The following is an 18,720-nucleotide window of genomic DNA, read 5'->3' on the forward strand; positions in this document are numbered from 1 at the left end:
CTGCTCGGCCTCGTTTCTCTCACGAGCGTGTACCTGAGCAGGTACCTCCAGTACCACGGCTCGGTGGCTGAACAGCAGCTCACGAAGCTGACACTTACTGTGCGGGTGAGCACAAAGATGAGGGTGGTGAAGAACTGGAGCACGAGGCTATGCAGAAAAGACAAGACGTGCTCTGTGTCAGCTCTAAGGTAGGGCTGGAGGCGAGTTCTCTCGCATGGACCAGCCTGGACTTTCTTCTAAGCCCAGGCGGGCAAAAGGAGCCCCGGCACACTCTGCACAATCTGTCACTGCGCACCCAGCGTTCGAATCCCCCCTTGCTCTGCAGCACTGGAAGGAGAGGAGCCAGCAAAGGCTCTGAAGCACAACCTCCACCCACCCCGTGTTTCCCTGCCTGCAACCAGCCCCCATTTGAATCCTTTTCCTGAGCACAGCCCTGAGGAAATGCTGCCTTACTCAAGGTGGCGGCCTGCACAAACTGGGGGAGTCCAGAAAACTGTGAAGCTCGAGGTAAGAAGTAGGAGCGCTCCATAACCACAGCCGCCACACGCAGCGCACCAGCTGGTTAGCAGAGAGGAAACTATGCAGAAGCTCCTAAGAAATTGTTAGCAAGGACTCGGTTAGTGTTTGCATGGATCCAGAAGGTACAAGCACACTCCACTCGCTTCCTAGGATGTGCCTGGAGCAGAAGTTTCCAGCCTGAGACCTGATAATCCTTTCCTTATCGGAGCAGACGACTCTAAGGCCTACTGCTAAAATTAGAAGCTAGAGGTACCCGTATTTCCAGCAAGCTCACTTTGTTTAAGGCATCAGAGTTGGATGTTTACTGCATGTCTTGATACAAAAGCTGCATTGACACCCAAGGCCACAGATGAGGTCTTCCTACCCCCACGGCTCAGCAGGGAGGGGTGAATCACTCAGCACTCAGTTGGCAGGTTAGTGTGGATCGCATGCTGGTGCACACTAAGCAGAGGAATGTAGCAGTTTCAGAGTTTCTGCAGAACCTACTGCTCAATTAGCTAACCACTTCAGGGGGAATCCACCTCTGTAAGCATCTAGCGGTGTCAGAGGAGCGATTGCCCGCAGTAATCAACGCCCACAGGAACGAGAGACACGCTGAGCCTTCGCTGTAACCAACACCGCTGCCTGTGCTGAGGTTGCTGTGTTTAGTTCAGCGGTGGAGCCGCAGAGTGAGCCTCTTGGAGGCAGTAAGGGCAAACGTTAACAGATGAGAGTTACCTCTGCACAGCCTCCTGGTCTGGCTCCCCGTCCGAGCTCTCCTCGTCCACAGGGGTGACGGCTGGCACAGCCTGCAGAGACACGGGAAGGAAGCCATGGGTTCCGGGAAGCGGCTGGCGCGGTCCCATCCGCCCAGGGGACACCTGACCTTCCCACACCACCTTTCCCGAGGATGTCAGCTCCTCTGCAGCACCAAGGATGCTCCGCCAAGAACCCCTTCCAACACTCCTTCCCCAATCAAAAGTGCTGCACAAGGTTGCTGCTTCCAGGACAACTCAGTGATACGGATGCAGCAAGGAAGAAAGAACGTGCATTACTGCCCAAGATGGACATTTTGGTCTCTATCAGATCAGCAAAGGAGAAGAAAAGCAGCCATTAAAAAAGAGTTCACAGACACCGTGCCAATCCCAGAGAGGACCACCGCAGCTCTCCCATGGGGGCAGAGCCCCCCACTGCTCCAGAGCAGAGGAACCTCTGGAAGGCAGCGGGCGCACCCCTGCAGCGCTCCCACAGGGCGACAGACCCAGCCTGCTGCTCTGGCTGCTCTGACCCGCAGGCAGCCACCTCTGCCTGCGGGAGAGGATATTTATAAGCACGCCACCAACTCTCCTCTTCCCTTCTGCTACTTACTGGCGTCATAGTGACGAGCGGGGACGGACCTCGAGGACGTTTCAGCAGTTGCTGTGCGTGTAACTGGATGTTGGCTCCGCCGTCTGACGCCCGGCGCCCCAGAGGGCCCATGCCGTTCAGCAGCTGCAGGGTGGGGGGCTGCAGCAGGGACTGCTCCTGCAAGCACAGACAGCGCCCTTACTGACCCTGTACCGCGTCCTCCCGGTACCTGAGCCCCAAGGTCACCAACCCGGATGCTGGCACGACAGAAAAGAAGCCTCCTGGGCTTCAGGAGAGGTGAAGGAACAGCACCAGCATCTCTGAGCTGACATGGTGCAGACGGGGCAGCGTCAGGGGAAAAGCAGCGTTTAACTCCGCATTTCCCTGCGCTCTCCTTTAGCTGCCTGCCAGGCTGCAACCTTCAGCTCCAAAGCCAGGCAGCACAGCCCTACTGCTCCCCAGCCTGTTAATTAACCTCACGCTGCAGCGTGCTCTCACTCTTCAGCTTTTTAAGTACCCAACTAGAAGAAGACAAAGAGGGTAGATCTCAAAGCTCATGGAGCCGGTGCGAGCACAAGCCCAGCCCCTCGTGCCGCAGGGGCACGGGCTGCAGCAGGGAGCTGCTCAGTACCTCATCGCTCAGTACCTTGTACTCCAGCTGACCCGTGGGCTGCAGGTTCTGCCTGGGCAGCACATTGTGCATGAAGTTCACGTTCGGGGTCACCTGCAGGAACGGAGCCTGAGGCGTGACGCGGGGGAAGCCGGGCAGCAGCTTCTGCAGATCTTCCATGACTTCCGTCCTGCGCAACCACATTTACAGACAGGTGAATCAGCAGCGATGTGAAGAGAACCACCCGCAGCCCCAGTGCACCCAGCTTCCCTGCACAAAAAGGCTTCTTGCTGCTCTGGACGATGGTCACAGAGCGTAGCCAAGCCACTCTGGTTTTTCTTTGTCCCCTTTTCCCCTCCAAGCTGAGATTGGCCAGAACCAGCTCTCTGCGTCACCCTCGATCGCATTTATCCCAAAGCCTTCACCTAGGACATGGCAGCGGTGCAGCTGAGGTAAGGAACAGGCCTGCACACCACTGACCACCACCACAGCTTACACAGAGCTCATCGGGAGACGAGGAAGGCACCTCATCCTCATCCGAAACACTAACCAAGCTGTGCAATGGGACAGGACATTTCCCAGAACACTTCTGCTAAAGAGACACCTTGATTTTCTTTCTCCCTTTAGCAAAAATCAAGCATGCAGGAAGAACTCTAAGAACTCACAGCAGGAGCTGGAAACCAAGGGTTTGATACCAGCTAAGATTCAGACATGTGTACCCGCTGGTCTGGCTGGAGTGAAGCAGAGACCTGGGACTGCAGGGCGTGCCATGAAGTGTGTTTGCTAGCCCAGAAACTGCAGCCCATTGCCAGTCCAAAAGCCATCAGCTCTTCCCTGCCAGAGAGCCCAGAAGCCCTCTTAAGGCATCAGCCTCTCATCTGCCAGTGCAGCACATGAATAAATCTGTGACACCTCAGAAGGACCAGTCACACACTAGGAGTAAACCCTCAGCCTCCCCCAGTCCTCCACCAGGGAGTGGAGTGCGATACGAACCGTGGGTCAGCTACTCCAACTGTGTGCCTTCTCATGGAGAGGTAACGGACCAGAGCTTCAGGCGACGGCTCCTCCCCTTCATCACTGTCCAGGTTCATTGTCCCGTCAGTCTGGGCAGGCAAAACATTGGAGATGTTGAAATTATGTGAGGACCAAGCAAAAGGCTTCAACGTGAGCCCGGGTAAAGAACTTGCAGGGGTCATCAAGGGTGCACCTCACCTCCACTATTTGGTTTTCAGGGTTGATGAGCTGCACTTGTGGCACGTTGATGCTCATGGTATTGCCCGTCTGTTCTGCCTGCTGAGCAGAGAGATCAGGATCAGAGGACGTGAAGCTGGCAACTCCTACAAGCCCTTAAAACGCTGCTGGATTAACACCAGTGCACACAGCTAAGCACTCGGGAACAGGGAGGTTACCCTGGAGCCAGTGAAGATCTGTTTACCCTTAACTCTCAAGGGGTTGCCTCATTTCCCCACCTCCCCTCTGTGCAGGCAGGGTCAGCATCTCTTCTCCTTCCCCTTATGACCCAGCCTCTTTTAAAGCAAATACCTGTTTCTTGGACAGCAGCACAGACTGAGGAAGAAGCACTGCACAGCAGCCCTGGTCTGTAAACTCCAGCTCCCACCCAGTGACCCTCCCACGGCCTTCTCCTCTGTCACCACACTAACACTCGACTTTGTCCAAAGGGTGCTCGCTGAATCCACAGCCAACGGACACAGGCTCCTGACCCCAGGACTACGGCACCCAGGAGACACAGAATTCTCAGACAAGGAACGTCTTGACGCTCCTGCCAGGACGAGGACACGTCCGAGTGCAGCAGGCAAGGGACGGGCTGGCCTTCCAGGGCTGGGAGAACACAGTGCAGCAGCAGCTACCTGGATGTTCGCGGAGGTGGGGAAGGTCATGGTCCGCGGGATACTTGGAGATGCTGCAATGCGCAGGTTCTTGTGTCTCTTCAGGCGGTCGCAGAGCAGGCTGTAGATTGCGCTGTAGTGATCGTAAGCGTCGGCTCTTAAGGACTACAGGAGGGAAAGGAAAAGAGCGCTCAGTTCCTTCTGTCAAGCAATAAAATCAGCTGCACGCTGCGCTGAGGTTGCTCGGTTACCAGAGGTGATAAGCGACACGCACGGCCATTTGATCTCCAAGGGGAACGGGCAGGACACGACCGCTGGCTGCGGTGTCGTACCTGGATGGTGCGCTCCTTGTCCAGCCCCATTTCTGCCATGGCCAGCAACACGTCCTCGTTCAGCGGCTCCATCTGCCTCTCAGTCTTCAGGTGCTGACACTCTGCGATCAGCTGCGGGAGCACAGACACAGACCTCAGTGCTGGCGTTCCCAAGGGCACAGCGATGAGTCACCGCGCTCCGGCTGCACGCTGCCACGAGCTTTAACGGCTGACGGCAGACCAATGCAAAATGTGCTGCCCTGGGCTCTCGGTGCCGAGGGGAACGTACAAAAATATATGCAGATTGGGAGTGATGGGGAAAGCAAGACCAGGAGAGACAGAAAGCAGAAAGGCTCAGAAGGAGAGCTCCCAAACAGCCAAAATGAACACCGCAGCGCCACGCGCCTGTTCGCGGCCCGGCAGCGCCGAGCAGACCCCACTCGCACCCCAGCTCGCTTCTGCTCCTCACCCTGTCAAACTCGGCGTCAGCCTCGCCAAGCTTCATCCACTTGTGTTTGCAGATCTGCTCCATGGAGAGCCGCTTGCTGGGGTCCAGGACCAGCATGTGGCGGATCAGATGTTCACATTCTGCGAGGGAAGAGAGGGGCTGGGTAACCCGCAGGAGGGACACGGCTGCTGCAGGAGGCAGCCTTGCGCTGCAAGGGCAGGAGGGCTTTTTCCTTTCCAAGCAATGCACTTCTCTGCAGGAAGTCATCCACAGACAAAATATTGCTTTTCCTTCTGCGCTGTGCACCCAAGGCGCCACTTTTGGGGGTGGGAGGGCAAAGCATCCTCTGGACTTTCTCCACTCAGCAACAGCTCACTGGAAATGATTTCTCCACCATATTATGTGTCCACTGGCACCATGGGGAGCTGCTGAGGCTCTCCCCATCTAGGGTGGGAGCTGAGCTTCCTTTAGAGGCACAGTGGGTTTTAGCAAGAACCCCTTCCCCAAGTGAGGTGGCACACAAGGAAGCTTTCGGCTGGGAAACGCCACGCAAACCATTCAAAACTACTGCCCAATCTGAGAGCAGGCAACCAAGGGCCCACATACGACTTGTTCTTAAGTGAAGTTGGCTTTAACTGAGAATTATTCACACTTCTCAATAACAAGACTTATTACTATTGCATTCAGAAGCATTTTTGCAGAAGCAGGACATAGGCATTCATCTCTGACAGGGCTGCTGCTGGAAACTCATGTGCCACGATGCTGTAAAAGGCTTCTTGTCTAAAGCAGGTACAGTGAGAGCCTCTACATCCCTAAATCACCATTCCAATTCTAGCTTTCACTTTTCCCAAAATTTAGGGAGAGCGTATCTTTGCTGACATTTTGCTATAGCTTGCATGGTTGTGTACACGAAAGCTGATATTCTAAATAAGGGCAATTTGGTTTCTGAGTTCTAGACTCAGACCCCATTTCAGCTTACGTTACGAACCACCATCCAGCGGACAAGCCTCCTCCAGCACATACATCAGCTGGAACGCTGCAGTTTAAGTGCTCCAAAGAGCCTCTACGCAGAGACGCGAGCAGCGCCCGCTCAGCGCTGCAGACGGGCGGGGTGCGCGCCCCTTACCTGTGGACATGAAGAACGGAATGCGAAACTTCCCGCTGAGCACCCTGGCGCGCAGGTTCTGCAGCGTGCTCCCGTCGAAGGGCAGGGCGCCGCACACCAGCACGTACAGCACCACGCCGAGACTCTGCGGCCAAAACAAAGGTCGGGGCAGTGGCGTTAGGGACCGGGAGAGCGAGGGTGACTGCAGCAAGCGTCGTTTGAATAGAAGAAAATAGTAAGGAAGATAAAAGGAAATCCCACCGCGATGGACCTTGTTGCAGGCTCAGTCCCTGGTCAGCTCAATCCCTCCTCCAAGCCTGACTTTGACTTTCTCTGGAGCCTCAGAAGCCGATGGTTAAGGTGCCCACAGCCCCACACCACCACAGCGGGAGGCTGTGGCCAACCCACGTGCCCAGAGCAGCGGCTCTGGCCGCCCAAACGCCGCTGTGACGCCACGGCCATTGCCAGCCCAGCCGTGTCACCCATCCGGCTTGGGCAGCAGAGCCCGGGAGCCCTGCAGGGACAAGAGGCTGGAGACCAGGCAACCGAGCCACTCTGAAAGCGCCCTGCCACCCAAGAGCAGTGAAGGGAATCAGATTTTGGGGGAACCAAATTGAAACACATTTCTGGGCAACTAATATGTTTGGCACCATGCCTCCCACCAAAGAAAATACATGACATGGTAGCCAGAATAAAATCTTACAAGCGTTTCTTTAAAAACCGTTCTTTGGTGTATCGGGGGGTTTCTCCAAGACAAGTACCAAGTACTCAAGAGGCAAAGCCAACCAAACAGAGCAGAAATCAGACCAAATAAGAGAGAAAGGTTCATGGCATACCCAAATGTCAACCTTTGGCCCATCGTATTCCTTGCCTTCAAAGAGCTCTGGAGCAGCGTAGGGAGGACTCCCGCACCAGGTTTTAAGCAGCTGGCCAGGCGTGAAGATGTTACTGAACCCAAAATCTGAGAGAGCAGAGAGAACTGGTTAGAGGAACACGATCCGCTCCAGCTGTCCTCCACGAACGGTGTTCGAGGGATTTGCCGAGTGTGGTGAAGTCCTGTACAATGCCATAGTGCAGAACTGGCACAGACATCGAAGAAACAAGGGTGCAAAAGAGGGGAGAGGAGTAAGGGCAATGCTGGAACCACCAGGACAGCGTGCGGCTTCTGTCCCTGCCGAGTACCAACAGCAGCACAGCCCCTTCAGACAGCGTAAACCAAACCCCATGCAGCAGCCTGCTGCTGACCCCTGACAGCCCTGTCCGGGTACCACAGCCACGCTGCTGCTGTCAGCAGAGCAAAGACCTTCCCCAAAGTCTTGTCCTTCACTTGTCACCCCCCTCATTTCCACACTGGAGCCACTACACCAGCAGTCACATCAACCAGGGCTGTGCAAGTCAGGTGGATGGTTTGGAAGAGGCCTTATATTCCAGAAATATAACCTCACATTCAAGAAATCCCACAAAATCTTATGGGTGAATGCCCAGCCTTTCACAGCTTCATCAGGGGCAGGGCAGCCGCAGCAAGGACAGAACAAGGGACAAAGGACAGAACACGAAGGGAACAAGGACGGGAGATTTGTGTTTTCCAGAAAGCCCCACAGGAGCTGGAAAATTCAGTGATGGTGGGCAGCTCTGCAAACCGAGTCAAATCACCCACCAGCAAATAATAAATCCTGGCAGAGGGATTCAAAGCGAGGTCTCGACCTGAGGCAGTCACCCAGCAGCTGATGTGGGCACTAATGGCCCTCCCTGCTCATTAACCTGCCAGCCCCTGGCCCGCCGCCGGGACCTGCACTGGAAGAGCGAGGAGACCAAAGGCACCATTCCAAAGAAGTCTGCTTTTTCCTATTAAAACATCTTCACTAATGAGATCGTTCTTTTTTGCCTCTATCAAGTAACAGCAAACAGAGTCAGAGAGGCGTCTCTGCATCCCGCGAACGAGGTGTCCTGGAAGCCAGCTCCATTGGAGCAGCGGTGCCACAGAGGTGATGTGCACGCAGCCAGGCCTGGCCCTCCCCACACGTGTGACAGCAGGAGGGCGAGCGACGCCAACACGGGCGGACAGGGACCCAACAGCAACGAGGACGTTTCTCATGGCGCTTGCACCCGCAGCGGATCCTCAGTGCAGGGTTGTGTGAGGAAGGCTGCAAGAACAACGAGGGCCAGGAATATTCACCGTGCAAATTCCACCTGATTAAACACAAAAACATATGGCACAGCTGGGGAACACCACCATCTCTTGGGAAGAGCATAAGATTAAATCCATCCCTGGTCAGAAGTGGGGCACATCTGGGACCACACGGAGCTGCCTGCCTGTCTGTGAGTGATGCACAGGAGTTCGGTGCTGTGCAAGGGGAACTGGGTTGAAAACGCCTCGTTTAACACGTCTACAAATGGTAAAGGGTACCCGAGATGCCAAAGCACAGCAGTTCCTTTCCCATTTCTTGAAATAAATACACATCCACCTTGAAAACTCACCTTGGTTTGAGGTGAGGATGGTGAGGGCTCTGGAGAACAAGCCTGATGAGGAGCGGCTGAGGGAACTGGGCTTGTTTAGCCTGGAGAAGAGAAGGCTGAGGGGAGACCTCAGCACCACCTACAACTGCCTCAAGGGAGCTTGTGGAGAGGTGGGTGCTGGGCTCTTCTCCCAGGTGATGGGGATAGAACAAGGGGAAACGGCACCAAGCTGTGCCAAGGGAGGTTCAGGTCAGAGATAAGGAGGAAGTTCTTGACTGAGAGGGTCGTCAGAAGCTGGCACAGGCTGCCCAGGGAGGTGGTGGAGTCACCATCCCTGGATGTGTTTAAGGAGCGGGTAGACGAGGTACTTAAGGATATGGTTTAGGGGGTAGACAGGAACGGTTGGACGTGATGATCTCAGAGGGCTTTTCCAACTGAGCGATTCTGTGATTGGTTTTTATCTGCTGATTTCTCCGTAGTCTTTTATCCATGCTTTAAAGGTATGGACTCGGGCGCACACTCTTAGCCGTCAAGAAAGGTTTGTTTTCCTGAATCCCAAACACTACAGGTTTGTGGTTTTCTAAGATTTAGGACACCACCAGCATCGTGTGATCCTGTGCATAAACCCGGGGTGTGGACAACGCCGCTCAAACCCTGCCCGGGAACAGGGCACAGAGGTGGGAAATGCTCTGTAAAAGCATCGCTGCCTCAAAACAAGGTGGTCAAATGGGGTTTCACCGCTGGGAACAAAGTCACCTCAGCTCCCAGCACAAGAGCAGTCGGCCTTTGGAGGAGGATTTCGGGGAAACGGCACCCAGCGCACAATTGCCTTTTTCACCTCTGCCGCTTCTGAGCTCCTCTGCCTGGCGGTGAAGTGGATGAGTAACGAGTGCCTGAATTACGGCTACCAGAGCAGTCAAACCAGCACTGAGAGTATTTCCATCTCTAACAACAACGCACTTGTAGGCAACTGAACTCTCTCAACCTGTGCAGGAGCACGCTGGAATTTCAGCACTTCACATATTTTGAGCAAATTATGCTGGTGCAGTTACTTCTGTTTATTCCTGTACATGCTCGAGTGGGCTCTGCAGCACTCTGGGATCTGGCTGTGCCTTCAAAGCAGTGCCTATCGCCCCGTGCAGCCCGGCACCAGCTCTGCACAGGACAGAGAACGAGCTGTTCCCTCCTGCCCCGTCACGCCAAGGAGCCCCGTGTGACAGCAGCAGCGCGTTCTGCGGCACAACAGACACAACAGCTGCCTCCTGCCACCTTCTCTGCTGGGGAAGAGCTGCAGGAGCCTGGCTGGCTGGGAAACTTCCCGCCCCTTCACATGGGGTTGACATTAGCCCGTGGGCTGCGCCGTGCTGGTGCAACCAGCAGGTCCTGGCGCTCCTGCGGTCGCCCCACGGCCGCCCCGGATTTCAGGATGAGAAACTCTCCTCGAGTGCTGTGTTCAGTTGTGGGCCCCTCACGATAAGAAGGATGTTGAGATTCGGGAGCGTGTTCAGAGAAGAGCCACAAGGATGGGGAGGGCTCTGGAGAACAAGCCTGATGAGGAGCGGCTGAGGGAACTGGGCTTGTTTAGCCTGGAGAAGAGAAGGCTGAGGGGAGACCTCAGCACCACCTACAACTGCCTCAAGGGAGCTTGTGGAGAGGTGGGTGCTGGGCTCTTCTCCCAGGTGATGGGGGATAGAACAAGGGGAAACGGCACCAAGCTGTGCCAAGGGAGGTTCAGGTCAGAGATAAGGAGGAAGTTCTTTACTGAGAGGGTCGTCAGAAGCTGGAACAGGCTGCCCAGGGAGGTGGTGGAGTCACCATCCCTGGATGTGTTTAAGGAGCGGGTAGACGAGGTACTTAAGGATATGGTTTAGGGGGTAGACAGGAGCGGTTGGACGTGATGATCTCAGAGGGCTTTTCCAACTGAGCAATCCTGTGTGTGATCTGTGTGTGTGTGATCCTCGTGCAGAGCTGCTGCCCTCCCCAGCGCTTTCTGGGCCGGGGGTGAGTCACCGTGCACCTCTGCAGGGAGCTGCAGCCGGACGGCCCCGTCCTGCACCACGCGCTCTCCAGCAGCTCCCAGGACCCACCTGCGCTGCAGGGACCGGGTCGGGGCTGCTGGAAACAGCAGGCGATTTAAAATCCCCAAAAGCAGTTAAGGGGGAAACTGAAAACGCCACAGCAACAAACATAGCCCACACTATAAGGTAAATAAGCTTCCTTAAAAACCAGGACAAGTCACCCCTGTCCAGGCAGGTGCATAAATCCAAATCCCCAGGGAGCAACCGGGCCTCATTCCACAGACAGACGCAGAGTGAAAAGGGCACTTCTAAAGAGCAAGGTAAAAGTCACGATGATGTGATGGAGGAAAAGGACTTTAAGGAAACATCTCTGTGCTACAAAAAAACATGGGCCCAGTCTCTCACACTTCCCGAGAGTGGAGCTTCGGCTTCTGTATCTGCACAACAGGGACTTTCATCCTCAGAAGGTGAAGGAGCGAGCGGGCTCTTGCAAACGAATGCAGAGCAACGCATAGATGGGATTCCTCTCTGAAACCAAACCCCAGGAAGGCCTGGGTATGTAGCAATCATCTCAGCTCCTGGCTGAACTCTCTGACTGGGAGCACAAGGGAACGCGGTGCCAGAAGCTACTGACTCAGACTCCGAGGAGGTAACCGGAGAGAGAGCACCCATGGGAAAAGCGAGAGCGAGGGTGTTTGTACCTTACTGTTCACGGACAGACAGCGGAGCTGCCATCAATCAGAAACCCCAAGCCCCACACTCGCAGTCACCACGGGGTGAGAACAGCAGCATTAACCCACTTCAGCGCTGCCGCGATCCCGCTAAGCACCGGTTACTTAACCAGTGCCCAGTAAGGGCTGCAAAGCTGCAGATGGAGGTCAGCAGTAATGCGCCGGGAAACCCGCAGCGGGGGCAGCCTGGAGGCTCCCGAAGCCACGGGACTCACGCACACGGGTGTCAGAGGATCCCGAAGCTGCAGTCCCAGGCTCAGCTGGGGGTGATCAACAGGGGTCCCTCACCCTGCATAAGGCTTCCTGCACTTCTGGAGCATTTACTCCGGGAGGCCTGGTGTGAAACAGATCAGCTGCTGTCACTTCTCGTTTTGCTCTTGAAACAAGGGAAGAACTGGTGTCAAGTTGTAACTGATGAGTTATAGGGACAAAACTTAGTACCTGGAATGTCCTACACCGTACATCAGCTTTTCCAGGCTACTTTTCCAATCCCTGCTCCATCTTCCTGCCAAGTAAAACACCACCAGCAGCAGGGCGGGAGCTATCTTCTAGAGGCCATTCTGGGAGCAGAGATCTGGAAGGAAAATACTTTCCAACTCCCTCGGATTAAAAAACCCAAAAGTTTCCACAATTTTCAGACGCTCGCAGAGCTTGCGGCACGGACACTGCTGCAGGAAACCCAGCCCTATTCCTGTCTCTACCTGGGCCAGTTTTTACCTTTTCTATCTGGTAAGCGACCTCCCCCTCCACACGGGTTAGATTTTACCCCACGAACACAAGATGGCCTCAAACCATCAGTGCATCAGCTTGCAGAAAGCAGATCCCGAAGCGCTGCTGACGTCGGCCTCCTGAGCAGCCGCTGACTGGGATCCCCCACCTGCAGCACCACAACTGCTCAGACTCCACGGTTCTGCAGCCTCAAGCACCTTTTAAAAACACCGACATTACAAGTGCTTGTAAAAGCCGGCAAGGAAGCCTCTTAAGAGAGTGCAGAGCGCTCTCCAAAACGCTCTGCTCTGCATCAGCTCCAACAGAATTAAACAGCGAGTATGAGCCCTTCCAATTCAAGCCCATGAAATGAGATGATCGGGACGGTATTAAATCCTCCTGTTTCAGTCGGCTGCCACATAATCCCACAAAGCTGAACAGAGCCCAGGCCAGGCAGCAGCGGCCACGGCTCGGTCTCGGGTACAGAACGACAGGCACAGGCCTGGGTCAGGCCAGCCCCAAAGCCGCTCTGAGAGCAGCTACAGCAAAAGCCCCAGTGCCCAGCAAAACCCCGGGAGGGCCTGCTGATTTACTAACTTCTCTCCAGCAAGCAATAAAACACCAAAGCTCGGGGCTGCCCTCCTGCTCTGTCGGTGCAGTGCAGCACCGTTTCCCCTTCACTGCTCTACCATGCACGTTGTCATCCTCGCTTCCCATCCCTTCTCTCACCTGGCCTGACCCGCTCTGAAGGAGTCCTAAACTGGCAGCAGGACTCAAAACAAGGCCCGTTTTTAATGTTGGTGTCACCCATTCCCCAGTGTATGGGAGCACTGCAAAATCTACGGCTGCATATCTGCCTGCGACTCCAAAGCAGCTCTTTCTCCTCCTCCTTTAATTCTGCACTCCTTGAAGGGAGATATAAATCTCCCGACTACAACCTGGCAGCTCCAGCTCCGGGCAGCAGGCCACGCAGAAATCCAAAGCTTCCTTCAGCTGCATTGCGCTTCCTTCTTTCTGAATACCTGGAAGCAGCCAATGCCTACATTTATGAACTTGTGAAAGCAGCTGCCTTCCTCCCGCACCGCTCCTCTTAGCTCACCTGCTATTTTGATGTTGAGGTTAGCATCCAGGAGGAGATTTTCTGCCTTCAGATCTCTGTGGACTATGTTACGACAGTGGCAGAAGTTGACAGCGGCCACGATTTGCTTGAACTTCCGCCGCGCTTCCTTCTCGGCCATGCGGCCGTGGGCCACCAGGTGATCTGTGAGGGGTGAAATGAAGAACGAGAGGTTATTGACGCTGCGAGAGCAACGCACACGGGGGCTTCTCAGCAAGCAGCGCAGAGGATGGAGACTGGGAATGATGCGGGACCAGTGTATTTCCCGGCTGGGGTCACCACCGAAGGGACACTGGCACACCATGGCCACACCGGCCCTCACCTGGGCCGTCTCCAAGCAAAAGGCTTCAAAATTATAAACTTTTAGAGGGCAGCTTGTTATCTCCTCGCCATTCCAAGAGGCTACTGCTGCTCAGCTGGGCCACCGAGCTGACCTCAAAAGCCTTCTGGCCAAGACCAGGCACAGTGGTTCACTTCAGTCCATGAACTCCACGAAACTGGAGGGCTTGACAGAGATCTCTCTTCGTGAAAATAACACAAGTAAATCACTGCTGAAGGCTCCTCATCAGGCGGTCGTATTTTTCCCAGTCACCCATTAATTAAAATACCTGCGACATAATTGACTCGCAGTAAATACTAATTACCAAGATCCATCAGAGCAGCTCCGCTGGCTCCTGACTGCACAGCAACGCGCTTTGCCACGGTTGACTTCTCGTGTTGTGCAACAGAGCGCGGTTGTTTTGCGCAGCACTTGTCAATTAACTTTTATTCACCCGATTCCCTGAGCAAACCTGAACCGGGGCTGGGGAGGCAGATCCCTCAGCCCTTCCAACACGACCCTCGAGTCGCCGGCTAGGGAAAGCCAGATTTACCGTCTCACACAGCCCCATGGTGTTTCATTGGGTCATCCGCACGGACATAAATAGAAGGCACGGGACGCAGGACAAGCAGAGCAAAGCAAGGCCCCGCTGCCCCTTTTACTGCCCCGTCCTGCTCAGGACTGCTCAGCTTAGGCGTGAAATTTCCCTTTTCATGAAGAAACGCGAGAGGAGGCCGGGCCCCGAGCTCCGCACGTAGGCACAGCACTGGGAGACCGCTGACATTTCTGCGCAGGCTGCAGAGGAAGGCCAGGAACAATGAAGCTACAGAATACTTCACATACCAGCAAGGGCAACTGTATGCCAAAATTAACCGTTGCGAGCTTAGTCTGCGTGAACCCGCGTGCAGCGGAGTTAGGGACGACCCGAACGTCCAAGCCCGGAGCACGGGCTCCCCGCCGGCTCCTACACAGCTCGGTGTGCTCTGCGGGAGCCGAAGGGGCGCACGGGGCTGCTCCTTCAGTGCTCTCCAGAGATGAGGGAACACGTGATTTCATTTCACAAACCTTAGGAACATCGGTGGATGTTCTGGGTACTCGTAGGGAGCACCTGATGCTGCTCTCTGCACTAAAAAACTCGGTCAAATCCCATGCTGAAGAAAAAGCTGCTTCTGGTTAGGAGACAGGATCAACCCACAGGTTTCCCCTTTTCACCTCCAGACTCCTTGCGCTTTCCACTTGCTCTGTCTGGAAAGCAGACGCTGCCTCAGCTTCGCATCTCCTCCGTGCGGCGGAGCAAGTTGAATCCCAGCGCGTTTGCCGACCTCGCGATGCCAGCAGCAGCCCGACCTTCCAGAGCCTGGCCCGTGTGTTTTAACACAGCCGTGCAGTCCACGCTCAGAGAGCCGAGGACGAGCGGGAGGCCGAGGCTGGGACAGCAGCCGCGCTAACCATGTGAACCAGAGGGTCACTTCGTCCGGTTTCCTGAGGATTTCTGTTCATCAGCCAAGCACCCACATTCCTGCCTGTGAGGACTGCAGATTATTTGCAGTATTTGTAGTAAACAGCCGAAATCAAACCAGACCTTCAGACTGCGCTCTCCCTGACCTCCAAAAAAGGACACTCGAGGACCCGGGAACAAAGAGCACCCTCTGTTTCAAACAAGACGTTCATGTGCTCACGATGTCAAACCAGCAACCCAACCACACATGCACAACGCGCGCAGAGACAGAAACAACACTTTACGTGTTGCTGCTGAAGCCCACAAGGCTTCTCCCTGACCCCCACGCAAACAAGGTGCGTTATCCGAGCGCTTCCAGGAACCACAGACACTCACGGCCCGGCCCGGCCGCTGCAGGAGCGCTCAGCCCGCTCCTGGAAGCACGGACGGGCGGTGCTGCTCACCCAGGCGCTGCCCTAGGGATGCTGCAGAGCTGTGGCCAGCAAGGGACAAGGCAGCAAACATCCAACAGCGACGTAAACCGTGGTCATTTACAGAAACTGCCATTCTTTCAGCTAAAAACCACCCCACGTTACTGCCCCTGCAGCACTGTAAGTTGTACGGGACGGTTCAAACCTCGGGAAGGCTTTTCAGAACACCCAGGGAAACTACTCAGCTTTCCTTCTCACAAAGCCTGCTGGTCACAGAAGCGTGACGCTGTATTTCAGATTACAGCAGGCACCCAGGGAGCACTCAGTGTCCTAAGACCCCAGGCTGCCAGCTCCTCAGTTCTGCAGCTCAGCCCCACGCTTCCACATTAAAACCCCGCATTAACACATGCAGATGTGCAGACCATCAAGAAGACAAAGAGAAGCCGGAGCGGGTGAGAAGCCAGCCCACCCCAGCAGCTTTCCCTCAGCACCCTGGGAACGTGAGACTGCTCAGGGCTGGAGGTGCTGAGGAGCGCAGGGAAACCTTCCCAAAAGGCGCTGCTGCTTCCTCCTGTGAACTGCTTCCGCCCGGAGAACAGAGTCTGGGGGGCTCCTCAGGAAACTCTGATCACAAAAAGCTGAGACTTCAGCTTCCCCCTCTCTGCTCTGACACCGAGGGCGCGGGGGGACTCATGCAGCCCCCAGAAACGCTCCAAACCGGCGAGCGGGGCCACGGCTGCCTGGCCTGGGCCTGCAGAAACGGCAGGGCTGGCTGCCCCCAGCCAGCAACGAGGACAAAACGCCGGGCGCCGCAGTGGAAATCAGCCGTGCTAACGAGCCGAGTTTACTACAGCACAAAGCATCGCAGAGAGCAATCAGGGTTTCACTTCGGCTCGTGTGGAAGGCTATTTCTGTAACCAAGAGAGTCCGCTCCAAGTTTGTATATGAGCTTGCACATAGTTCTGGATTTAAAAAAAGATGAGCCCATCTCTGCCAAATTCAACAGAAGGGGGAGAAAAAGGAAGAAGTGATTTATACTTTTCTGCAGCCATTCACACGCAAGGGAACTCTAACATGGACACGGGCAGTGTTGAGAAGAAGGCGTCCACAAAGGCACTGAGGAACCGGTGTTGGCCTATGGCTCCCGCAAACCAGCATTTCTCAGCTCAAGTTGTCTTATTTTCCTGAATCTGGGGCTTCTCTTGCTTCACTTCGTCAGGATTCTGCCCCTTTTGGGGCTCGCACGGGCTAAGCCAGTGAAGAGCAAAGCTGTAAACCCCGACTGCCACCTGGCACAAAACACCGGTGCGTAAGGAGATCTCCGTTTCTGCAAGCTGTCTTACTGGCCACGGCAATAAACAACCAAACGGATAGATCAGTCACCAGCTCTCGCAATCGTGCTGCAGACACTTCTAGTTTCCCTTTAAAGAATTGCTTCTGTGGGCCAGCAAGCTCAGCCAGAACGCTGTTAGCAGACAATGGGGTTGAAGATGGACACAACTAATACACGCTAAGATAACATCAGGTATCAGCAAGATAAGAAAATGCACGGTTTTGAGAACAAAATACGAGAGAGCCGCAGGACTGCCTGTTTCTGCCCCTCAGTTCAAGAAGGACAGGAACTGCTGGAGAGAATCCAGCGTAGGGCTACAAAGATGATCAAGGGAGTGGAGCATCTCCCTTCTGAGGAGCGGCTGAGGGAGCTGGGGCTCTTTAGTTTGCAGAAGAGGAGACTGAGGGGAGACCTCGTTCATGTTTATCAATATTTAAAGGGTGAGTGTCACGAGGATGGAGCCAGGCTCTTCTCGGTGACAAACAATGATAGGACAAGGGGTAACGGACACAAACTGGAACACAGGAGGTTCCACTTCAATTGGAGAAGAAACTTCTTCTCAGTGAGGGTGACAGAGCACTGGACCAGGCTGCCCAGAGAGGTTGTGGAGTCTCCTTCTCTGGAGACATTCAAAACCCGCCTGGACGCCTTCCTGTGCAACCTCATCTGGGTGTTCCTGCTCTGGCAGGGGGATTGGACTGGATGAGCTTTGGACTGGATAGCCTTCCAATCCCTGACGGTCTGGGCTTCTGTGTGATTCTGTGATTCTCCGAGAGCTACGAACACCAACTCTTCTGCTGCCGTCAGCAAATCTCCTATAACTTCCTGGGAAGCAGAGTGTCCAGCAACACTTGACAGTGCCACTGCACGACTGTTACCAGCATCTCTAACCCCAAAGTCCACACAAGAGAGGAGCAGCAGCACCTGTCAGAGACACCCAAAGAAGAGAGAGATTATGGAAGTTATTTTTCCACCAAGTTGGCACCGTTTCTTTCTTTGCCCCTCTTGTCAGTGGAAAGTTTTCAGGCTGAAGGGCATCTCTCGGCTGAAACAAGAGAGCGTGGCAGCTATTTTCAGTTTACTGCAGGGACCAAGTGCATTATCTGATTAAAGAATGCAATAGATGTACTTACCAAAGATTTCTCCTCCACTAGCATACTCTGTCACTAGATAAATCATCCTCTCCGTCTCCATAACCTGGACACAAGGACAGAAACGGGAATCAGGAGACTGACAGTGCAAAGAAACATAACCCACTGAACGCTGTTATTCCTTCCACAACACGTAACCAGTTCACCTTCCTCAGGATCAGCCCATTGCACGCACCAACACAACCAACACGGTGCTGCCAAGGAGGGGAATGTTCTCGGGATCGATAAGTGACGTTCCGATGAGCCAGGAGCTATTAGAAATAAAGCAGAGCTCGGGCTGTGCTTCAGGGAGCCTGCACGTCCCGGCCAGGTAAAGCTCCACTGGTACCAGCTTTAACACCCGCTTTTCAGAGGGTATGAGGATTTGGGCTTGGAGCAGTCCAGCACACCAAGGCCAGCCATCTACTGAGCTTCTCTAAAGGCCAGACGCTGTGCAAAGGCATTGAGGGGTGGACGGCAAGCGGTGCCACGCTGGGCACAGCAGCGGGGCCACTGCACAAGACGGAGGCGTACGACTGATTTCTGAGCAGGGTCCTATCCCCCCAGCGAAACCCCTGCTCCAAAATGAGCTCGGCATCCTCAGTAAGCCCTGGGGAAGTCCCTGGCAGCGTGCAGAGGAGAAGTGAAGCGCAGGGCAAGGCGCCGCACGCTCCAGACTGACCCCAGCTACGTTCTAGCGCCCGACAGGCAGCGGGTGAGGGCGCGCGGTCACTCTGGGCACGCAAACGCAGCAGCTAACGCCCTCCTGCTGTCCGGGCTGGGAAGGGTGGCTCCGAGGGCTGCTTTGTGACCCGCCTTCAGGCAAGTACACACCCGCGGTGTTTTCCCAAGCTCCACGCTATTTGTTCAGC

The 18,720-nt window shown here is 55.0% G+C and overlaps 1 protein-coding gene across 1 annotated transcript in view; it reads right to left on the reverse strand.

The window, feature by feature from the left end:
* The window catches only part of SIK3 (SIK family kinase 3), a gene marked incomplete at its 3' end in the record, with an annotated part of 29,410 nt that overhangs the window by 9,293 nt on the left and 1,397 nt on the right, over positions 1-18,720 (reverse strand). The window contains exons 2-13 of the mRNA XM_010193815.1: positions 17,852-17,915; positions 13,180-13,341; positions 7,003-7,127; positions 6,188-6,311; positions 5,083-5,201; positions 4,635-4,745; positions 4,324-4,467; positions 3,668-3,745; positions 3,449-3,558; positions 2,492-2,645; positions 1,867-2,022; positions 1,237-1,307 (exon numbers count right to left, since the gene is read on the reverse strand). Of these exons, the coding sequence (XP_010192117.1) occupies positions 1,237-1,307; positions 1,867-2,022; positions 2,492-2,645; positions 3,449-3,558; positions 3,668-3,745; positions 4,324-4,467; positions 4,635-4,745; positions 5,083-5,201; positions 6,188-6,311; positions 7,003-7,127; positions 13,180-13,341; positions 17,852-17,915 (1,418 nt within the window). The remainder of the gene's footprint in view (positions 1-1,236; positions 1,308-1,866; positions 2,023-2,491; positions 2,646-3,448; positions 3,559-3,667; positions 3,746-4,323; positions 4,468-4,634; positions 4,746-5,082; positions 5,202-6,187; positions 6,312-7,002; positions 7,128-13,179; positions 13,342-17,851; positions 17,916-18,720) is intronic.

Source organism: Mesitornis unicolor, unplaced genomic scaffold (genome assembly GCF_000695765.1).
Source record: "Mesitornis unicolor isolate BGI_N332 unplaced genomic scaffold, ASM69576v1 scaffold8181, whole genome shotgun sequence".
NCBI lineage: Eukaryota > Metazoa > Chordata > Aves > Mesitornithiformes > Mesitornithidae > Mesitornis > Mesitornis unicolor.